The 10,350-nt window shown below is 38.5% G+C and overlaps 1 protein-coding gene across 1 annotated transcript; it reads right to left on the bottom strand.

The window, feature by feature from the left end:
• Positions 1-724: 724 nt before the first annotated feature.
• On the bottom strand, positions 725-9,587 carry LOC106762957 (enoyl-[acyl-carrier-protein] reductase [NADH], chloroplastic-like). The gene is made up of 13 exons (XM_014647093.2): positions 9,376-9,587; positions 8,067-8,380; positions 7,499-7,608; positions 7,289-7,344; positions 7,044-7,128; positions 6,890-6,937; positions 5,392-5,466; positions 5,198-5,309; positions 5,057-5,108; positions 4,917-4,968; positions 4,747-4,804; positions 1,263-1,361; positions 725-1,168 (listed from the first exon to the last, which is right to left on the bottom strand). The coding sequence occupies exons 2-13, from the start codon at positions 8,341-8,343 to the stop codon at positions 1,014-1,016; spliced, it is 1,179 nt and encodes a 392-aa protein (XP_014502579.1). The 5' UTR covers positions 8,344-8,380; positions 9,376-9,587; the 3' UTR covers positions 725-1,013.
• Positions 9,588-10,350: the final 763 nt, after the last annotated feature.

Here is a 10,350-nt window from a genome sequence, read left to right as displayed (position 1 = left end):
GCTCTTGCTGTCATTACACCGCTAACTAACATGTGTTGGCTTGATAGGCACATATACAGGAAAAGAAACGGCATCTAAAACATAAGAAGGTATCTAAATCTAATGATCGTTGCTTTCAAAATTTTATTTTTGCTATCACTGGCTAAAGAATGACAAGGTTGTGTTGCAAGTGTCCCGTGCAATTTCTTCACTCAATAAGTAGCTCATGGACTGCTGGAGATGCAACCTAATAATGTCACAGGGTCATAATCAAGAATACTTCTTCGAAGCCAATTTCAGATCTTAAGTTGGTGGGGTCTCTCTTCAACAGAAGAAAAGGACACCTATGAACTTCCTCAATGGCAGAAGGTTTTGAACCCTGGCTCTGAGTGTATTTTTGTATACGTTCAGGGAGACCCCAGGCTAAAGTTTCCATTAAAAGCTTCCAATGATCATTTTTAGACTTCTGTCAATCCATGATTGTAATTTTGTATTATCAATTTATCAACCCAGTTCTACCTTACTGTCCACACTTAAATTGTAATATCAGTTTCTGAAACCCCCCCTATTTGATCCTACAAACAATCAATATATGAAAAGTTACCAACTTCGAAAAATTTACGAGCTTGTATTATGGTATTAAGGTGCATGCGACTTTTCATGCCTAGCATGGCCATGTGCAAGAGCAATGGCTAGCTAAGGCACTCTCTTTCATGTCACAACTCACAAGGTTTTATCCACAGGATAGACGTCACGCAAGAATACATTTTTATTGCAAGTTTATATTTCAATTCTCGTGATCATAGACCACAGAATGATTCTTACATTCATATTCATATGACCTGCAATTTTTGGCATAGTGCCAAAAGAAAGGTTTAAAAGCCGTAAGGGAAAAACTCCCAAAATATGCCTACAAATCGCAAAGCAAATGCTCAACTCTGAATCCTACTGTCTGATTGAAAAAATAAAAATAAAAAATATCGCCAATGCTATGCTAATTCCGGTGACACTGGCTTTTGTGGGGTAGCTGCCACTTAATGCTGGTCTTTGGGAATGTCAAGATCTTTAAATATTGGACTGTCAACTCCAACACCCATAGCATTCAGACCATTGTCAACATATAGAACAGTACCAGTGATAGCAGAAGCCAAAGGTGATGCTAAGAAGGCAGCTGCGTTGCCCACCTCCTCTGTAACAACACAAAATTCAACTCAGTTGTGCAAATGATCACAGATTGAAACTGGAAGCTTTACATTACAAAGAATCGTTTTAATGACTGGTACCTGCCGATAGTTCTTTCTGTAGAGGTGCATTGGCTGATGAATAATCAATCATCATATCAATGAATCCAATAGCCTTTGCAGCCCGACTTCTCAGTGGACCTAGGGACAAAAATACAGTGTCAACATGTTAATCACAAAAACTAAATTCAGTGAACATGTAAACAAACATTGAAGGAAATTTGTTAACTTCACATAGATGGAATTATCAGAAGTGGGTGAGAGATCCATGAAATAGCAAAAAACACGTCATCTAAATGGAACTAGAAGGTTACTCTATTGAAGAGAAGACTTAATTCGTGTTAATTATATAAAATACCACTCAACTATTTGGTATCAGTTTGGTGGCAGTTAAGGACACACTTGACTAGAGACAGCATTGAATGTAACAGATAGTAAAATCATGGTGTGGAAATTCAGACCGAGTCCAAAAACATATGTGCCCAAATGAATAGTTCATTTTTAATTACCAATACATGACAAAAGAGATAGTCTGGCATTTGTTTAACAAATTTAAGATACCCAGCAGTGAAAAATAAGACTGATTTATTATTCAAATCATAAAAAATACATTGTGATACTAACTATTTGTAGTAATCTAATTCTCTTGAAAAGGAAAATAAGAAAACTAGGAAATCTAGAGAAAATAAAATAAAATAAAAGATTATGTATCTATTTCCTCTAATTAGGAAGATTCTAAAGATATTATCTCAAATTACAACACTCTCCCTCAAGCTGGATCATACAAGATTGTTTGAACCAAACTTGGAATAGACAAACTCAATCAGAGATAAAGTCAATAAACCAACTTGGACAACAACGAACGAAGGCGAACTAGCACAATGAAACTTCAACTTGGACAGCAATAGACGAGAGAGATTTCCATAAAAAATGAATGGTGACTTGCAATAGCAAACAACAACAAATTGCAAGAACAGATGAAGGGCCGGTCGGAACTTAACCACCCTAAATAGCAACAAACATTCAGGACTTCACTGCCCTGAGTAGCAACAAACCTTAAGGGACATAACTGCCCTGAAAAAAATGGGAGGCCTTCAGGAAACAACTGTCCTGCAGAGGCTAAGAGAAATAGACCTGCAGGGACTACACTACCCTACAGCGGCGGGAACTAAAAGGCTAAGAGCCACAAACTTGTAGGGACTTAACTACCCTAAACAGGAACAAACCTTAAGGGACTTAACTGCCCTGAACAGCAACAAGCCTTCAGGAAACATCTGTTCTGCAAAGGCTAACAGCAACAGACCTACAGGGACTACCTAGCCTGCAGCGGCTGGAACTTTCTCCTCCTCACGACTGAACGATAGAATGTAAAGGTAGAAGAACTGGTCAGAACCGATCCGTACGAGGAACAACTCTGAATCCCATAACTTTGAAAGAGTTAATTCAGCGGTCGGTCTCAAAGAGCAACTCACGAGTTGTTATAACAAAGCTTTGGCGGTGTAGAGAGCCTTTCATATGGCAGAAACCAAAAACACCAAATATCAAAGACATGTTGGAGGTCCAAAGTTCTCTACTAGACTACTCCCAAATGTGATACTTAGCACTGTATCACAAGTACGGGCTAAACTTGAGCCCAAGAAGAAAGTGACCGGCGATCCAAGAAAGAACTGACACATTTGCATCTAGAGTGGTCGTTTTTGGTCTTCAAAATTCTGAACAGATTGATGGTGTTAAAATGACATGTCAGAAAGAGCAGATTACAGAGATGGAGGTCCGGCAACTGAGAGCGGCGATGCATAACGGAATACAGTGAACAAGGATTCTGATTGAAAGTCAGTGAATATGCCAACTATGGGCATTACTTAAACTACCAGACGCAGCTACTGGTCTGAAAGGGAATGGGTTTGAATCCCATTGAGACAAATTCTGGAAGTATAGCTTATAGCTAGGTCAGATTCAACTCTGGAAGTATAGCTATAGCTAGGTCAGATTCGGGAAGCACAGTTTTGTGTAGCTGTTATCAAAAGCAGAAGCAGAAGCGTCTTTCCCCTCTGGATGAGCCACCCACAGCTTCTTCAGATTCCGAGGAACACAAAAAAAAATCTTCTCTACGGCATGGAAAAGAAGAGGAAGAAGCTTCGTCCGGAGAAGAGGATGAAGAATCCTTCAGGGAAGAGGCAGAAGATGACGATCTTCCACCACCCATCACCAAAACCAACCTTCCACTCGCTCTCATGAACCCTCATCCCGAATCCGCATCATCTGATTTCGAAATAGAATCCGAATCAGAGACCAAGTCGGAAACGGAATCCACTCCTGCGAAGGCGGTGGCGCCTCTCGCGACTAAGCCCATGGACTAGGCACAAAAGCCCAAGGCCCTAACTATTCCGGCGCCACCCAAAGAAGAAAAGTATGAGATTGCTACAGTGAAGTAAGGGCCAAAAGAAGTTCAGGAGAGTGAGGCGAACAGAACGTCAGTGGAGTGGTGATCTTCCGACCAGGGAAGGGCGGCGCGTGAACTGCTCGTGCTCGTGATCTGACGGAGAGAGGAGGCGCGTGACGGCGCGTGCGGAGGAGTCTGAGACGTCGACCACCAGGGTTAGGTCACGCTCGAAGAGACGATCTAGATCCGATGGCCACCGGTCGAAACTGCAACGGTGGCCGACAGTGGTCAACAGTAGAGATTGATTAGGTTGCGGCTGGAGACGGCTGGTTCTGTGGAGGCAGTTGCCTTTCTAGGGTTCCCAGGAGACTCTAGATCTCTTTGATTCTGGGTGCATATGAATGGAAGCCAATGAGAATGCCAAACTTTGGGCATTAGAGAAGGACCCATTCTAATTTTACTGGGCCAAAGTCTGGAAGAATAGCTTCTTTATTTGTTATAAGAGGAAACCCACTTCTTATTGGTCACGAAGATTCTAGGTACCTCTTGTGAAAGACACTCAATTGATCTAGGGATCATAAGCATAAACTTGGTTAGGAAACTCGAGTTGGACTGTCCACTGAAGGTACAAAGGTATAGGTTGAAAAAGACAGCAAAGACTATGAAAGAGATTTTTAGGGGGCTGTCGGCGGCCATGGCGGCCGACCGCCAGCAGACAGCAAAGACAACAGAAGCGGATCAGAGAGGCTCTGATACCAACTGGAAAATAAGACTGATTTATTATTCAAATCATAAAAATACATTTTGATACTCTCTATTTGTAATAATCTAATTCTCCTAAAAAGGAAAATAGGGAAACTAGGAAATCTAGAGAAAATAAAATAAAATAAAAGATTATGTATCTATTTCTTCTAATTAGGAAGATTCTAAAGATATTATCTCAAATTACAACACCAAGCAATGTAATTGATAGATTCTTGCACCCGCATGGCATAAAAGAACAAACTTTTAGGACTATGCCCACTAGTGAAAAATGTCACAGACCAAGCAAGGCACACATCAGTCCCCACCAAAGTCTTCCCCGTTATGAAATCTTAGCAAGACAGAATGAAGATTCCCGAAATTGGAAAAGAGAGAGGTTACCAGCAGATATAGTATTGACTCTAATTTTGCGCTTTCTTCCTGCTTCAAAAGCAAGAACCTGAAAAGGTATGAAATATGATGTAAATAAAGAGAGAGGAGAAGAAGAAGAAGCAACAAAGCACATCTGAGTCAGTCCATGAAATGGAGAATTTTGGGGGGAGGAAGCTTACTCGGGTATCACTCTCTAGTGCAGCTTTTGCAGAACTCATACCACCACCATATCTGTATCAGTATTTAGATCATGAATATTGCCAGTCTAAAATTATGAATCCAAGAATGATATGTACTTTCTATTGCATAATCAACATACCCAGGAATGATCCTTTCAGAAGCAATGTATGTCAGAGAGATTGAAGAGCCACCTAAAATCAATTCATAAAAGTAAAAGATAAATGATATAGGTAAAAGTAGGAAATAATCCAATGCAAGACATGTAAGATAGGACACATACCTGGGTTTAGAATTGGAAGAAAATGCTTTAGTAAAGAGACATAGGAGTAACTAGACGCAGATATTGCAGCAAGATATCCATTCCGAGATGTCTCCAACAATGGTTTTGTCACCTATATCAAAGTTAACTTCTTACTAAAGCCAGATGCCAATTACATAAAGGAACTTTAAATCTTATTAACGTATCTATTGTACCTCTGGTCCGTTAGCAAGTGAGTGCACAAGGATATCTATGCTGCCAAAGTCTTCCTTAACAGATTCAGCAACTTCCTGAAAAGTATAGCAATAAACAATCTATATATCAAAGCTCGCAAATTATGTGAGGCAGGAATCAGGACAGCTTGAGGCACAATTCACAATATTATCCAAAATTACCACTAGGCTTAAATATTTCATTGAATGCCAGGGTTCTTCAACTCCCCAGAAGAAAAATATCATATGCTTAACTAGCCAAATGAAAGGACATCGGTAAAGAATCGTCTCCTTAATGTAGAATATAAAAGTGCTATAGCTTTAGCTTAAGACATTTTGTAATACGATATCCAAAGGATATGATGGAAGAATAGTAATTGAATGACCTATGCAAAGTTCGTACTCAAAAATAAACGGCAACATGGTCGTCATAACTGCTATTTGTACATAAAAGTCACACAAGGCATGAAACATATTGATTCAAAAGTAATTATCTTATATCAAACATGTCAAACTTGTTGGGTCTATTAAAGAGGAGTTTCATCGGGGAGACACAAACACCAATGAGATCTGAGCCCAACCATATAAGAGATTGACACCACTCTGTACCCAAAACCTTAAGGCAATGAGTTAATGGGTCTTTCACCTTTATATAGTATCCTACTTTCTCATTTCTATCCAATGTGGAACTTGGACTCACACTTGGATTCCCAAAAATCTCTCCCTCAAGGGTGAGTCCCTTCCACATTGGTACACTCCCCCTCTAGCGGAAGCATTCCCATCCAACCACAACCACGAGTAGCCCTTCATACCGCCGTTCATCTTAACGGGACACGCTTGCCTGGAACCCTTTGCCAGGAAGACTTTCGATATAGGGATCATTATACTCGTCAGAGCCGGTTCTGATACCACTGTTGGGTCTATCAAAGAGGAGGTTCACCACGAAGACACAAACACCAACAAGCCCAACCATATAAGAGATTGACACCACTCTGTACCCAAAACCTTAAGACAATGAGTTAATGGATCTTTCACCTTTATATCGTGCTCTTCTTTCTCATTTCTATCCAATGTAGGACTTGGACTCACACTTGGATTTCCAACAAAACTCTAGTTTTAAAATACTACTTGATGTATAACAAAATCATTTGTTCACATTTACGAGAGAAAAGAAGAAAAACAACCAAAATGTGTAAGGGTAAATCAAAAGACATTCTTAGTTTAGCATTTTTTGTCAGAGATGAAAACAAAGAAAAAATGACTTTAAGCTTCTATTTGGTGGGGGAGAGAGAGGCGTGTTCTTCTTGACTAAAGAAGTCAAACACGCTACAGTATGTGACACCAGATTAGAAAAGGCTACAATCAGTCTTAAGCATAACAATTAGCAATCATAATTTTATGCCCTAAATTCCAGTTTTTTTCCCAAAAGTATATCATTCAACAATTTTATCCAAGATGGTAACCATAAGACCATTTTAACAAAGTAAAATTTAGTGTATACCTGAACGGTCCATTTACTGGATCCTGCGTACCGCTTGTTTGTTTTTATCTATAAAAATTTCCACACAAAAAAAAAAAAACAAAGAAAGCATGAGGATATAAATTCTGACATGGAAAACAAGAAAAAAAAAAAAAACTAGGCCTTTCTTTTTTACATCTTCTGGCACTTCATCAGGATTGTCAAAAACTGCATCCAATGGATAAACTTTGGCAATCTCCATCATTGATCCATCTGGTAATCTGGAAAACATAGTTTTGTATTAGCAGATCATTGCATAGTCTAACAGACAAAATCAGTAACAGTATTGATCCATCTGGTAATCTGGCAAACATAGTTTTGTATTGGCAGAGCATTGCATAGTCCAACAGACAAAATCAGTAACAGTATTGAAAGTCATACATGCGTGACCCGTCAAACTTTCCACGCCGTAGGCTGGACTCAAAAATATTCAGAGCCTGTAGAAATTATTTACAGTTAATGAATGTATCAAAACATATGCACAAGAGGGGAGGAGGTATTGTTCCAAAAGTCAGCAGACAGAACCTAGTGAATTTGTATAACAACTAATAAGTATCAACCTTTTTATCTAAAAGAAAACAATTAACTTACAGGAACCCATGTGCCGACGAGAATTTCAGCTCCTGCTGCAGCAAGTGATTTTGCAATTGCCCATCCGTATCCATTGTCATCAGCAACACCAGCAATAAAAGCCCTTTTACCTATGCATATATTGCTATTTTCAGTAAAGCTATAATAACTTTCATACGCCATGACAGCAAAATCCATTTATATATACATATATAAAAGATAATCCCTCAAATTACAAAATTCCATAAGAAAACTCACTTTTCTTGAAACTATCAACAAAAAACTGATAAATCTGAATATTAGATGCTATTCACGTATCAAACTATTATATAAATTGGCCTCAGTTAAAAAGGCCAACTTTCAATAGCTTTTTACAGCCAAGTAACCATCATCTCTTGAGTGGCTGCGAGAAAACAGGTTATGTTTTACATTAATCAGGGGCTCAGTATACCTTGAAATAATTGCAGTAAATATGGAATGAGCAGGTTAAAAATCAGAAATTTAACATGTTGCCTAAACTCTAGTTAAACATCATCGAGACATGTAAATAAAAATTATAACAAATAGTATCAAAGAAACTGAATGATACCTTTCAGATTAATTGGCAATCCTGAGACAGCACTTTCTGCACTAGACTCAGATGTAGCTTTTGTGACACCTTTGACAGATTTTATGGACGATGAAGTGAAGCCCCGCTGGAAAGGTTGCACTGATGCAACATTGCATGCACTTGCAAGTTTATTCCATGATCCAATCTTGGACTTGCCACCAAGAACCACAGCACTTGCATCTGCAATCTTCTGTGATGAAGGAATGCATGATCTTGACATTGAAAATTGCAAACCAGAGAATGATGCTGTCGCCATCTTCAACGTATGCAGTATGGCAGAAGGGGCCCTAAATCTACATAAGAAAACAAGCATCAATACCTTAAAAATCACTTCTAGACTAGACTTAACTGATTTCTTATTCTTGGGATCTTGTATTTAAATGTTAAATGTAACATAGAGAAACAGTACGTTCTAGTCATCAACAGCTTGATTACAGAATAAAGTTTAGACAATTGAGAATGTCCACATGATTATTATTGAGTTAAAGTAGTCATAAAGTCCCAAATTTTCACGTTTGAACAGAATTTATCATATAAAGGGTAGGTATCATTTAAGATTAAATTAATATCAAAGTATGAAAGTAGTCAAGAATAAATATACAAAATAATATTCAATAGACCTCCATACTTCTCTGAATTCTTCGTAGCTGAAAAATCTCCTTCATATATTTTAACAAGCACGAAAACACAAATCCAACAAATTAACGTCATCTCCAACAAGAGAACGAAACATTATAAATCATATGAAACCAGCGGCTTCAAAGGGACGTGGACATTAAAAGACTTTGCAAGTACTTAAAAGTCCAAAAAGAATAAATAATAGCAAATTATTTCAACCAACTTATTCAAATTATTTTCAAAACATGATTTACGACTGCTAAATCCCTTTACAGGGACACTCACATAGAACCAGCAATCTGACGTTCACGAACAATTAAGCAATTAAAAAAGGAGAACCACAGGGGAAATACACAAATCCTGAGGTGTTACCTATCTATCAGTCATTTAGTTAAATCACATCTAAAATATCCAGTTTTCAGAAAATGGTTACTGAACCGTGAGGACAAAAAGCTAAGTCCAGCACACAATGCAGCAAAATGCACCCAGAATCCGTAAAAAGAACAAAACTTTAGCTCATATTCTGCCGATCAAGAAAAACCCACCAACATTCTTAAGCGTAGTAACTAAATCTGCACTTCTCACTAAAACCCCACAAACATTTTACCACGAAAGTTGAGTGATTTAACAAACAGATGCCATAAAGGCCTGAATGGAAGGTGGGGGTTACCTGATATGTGATAAAAGAGCCAATGTGAAGCATGGAAATGAGTAGAGACAGTGTTATAGAAAGAAAAGAGTTTGGGGTTTAGAGGATGAGAAAAATGCTTTGTTCTTGTGTATAGCGGCTGCAGGCCACTGAGTGTTGAATTTGGGTCTTTGGAATTGTCGAAAAGCACGTCACAAAGTGGCGAGTCTCTCTCTCACACCCACTGTTATTGCTAGTTATCTGGTGTAACTTTTATTTTTGGTAAAAACTACTCTCTTCACTTGTACGTAGGCCTTTTTTTAATTTTAATTTTTAAGTAAATGATAAAAGGGATCAGGTTTGGCGGGTCAGTTTGTCTATCTCATTTCTTTTTTATTGTTTGGATTGAAAGGGCGATCATCGGATAGAAAATGTTTTTGTTAGGCAGTTATATTAGATTTCGGTCCAAATCTTGATTGAATTGTATCAAATTTTGATAAGATGGTGTTAAACTTTAATCAAGTTGTATCTAATTTTGGTCAAATTGTATCTAATTTCATATGGTGTTAAACTTTAAACTTCAATTTTTTCCAATAAAGTCGGGGCTAGCGGACTAGCCTGACTAACTCGCAAGGTTGGGTTGTCAGGCTTGAGGGGTGAGCTCTTTGTCCCAACAACACACCAGATCGGCCAGCTCGTCCTTCCCATCAACCGAGCTAGTGATTTGGCTCATTTATTTATTTTTATCATTCGAGTTGAAAAGGTTGTCGTCTGGGCTAAGAGAGCTTTCGTCCAGGCTATTTCAGATATTGGCTGAGTTGTATTAGACCTAAACAGAGTTGTACCAAACCTTGGCCAAGCTATATAAGACCTTGGTCGAGCCATATCAGACCTTGGCCAAGCTATATAAGACAACAACCAAGTTGCATTCTGTCTTGGTTGAACTGTATCAGACTTCGATCGGACTGTCGAGTTGTGTTAATACGAACTATCACGGCACAAGTTCCAATTTTTTTA

This window comes from Vigna radiata, chromosome 6 (assembly GCF_000741045.1).
Source record: "Vigna radiata var. radiata cultivar VC1973A chromosome 6, Vradiata_ver6, whole genome shotgun sequence".
Classification (NCBI taxonomy): Eukaryota; Viridiplantae; Streptophyta; class Magnoliopsida; order Fabales; family Fabaceae; genus Vigna; species Vigna radiata.
The sequence above is the reverse complement of the archived record's forward strand: the minus strand, read 5'-3'. Positions and strand labels throughout refer to the sequence as shown.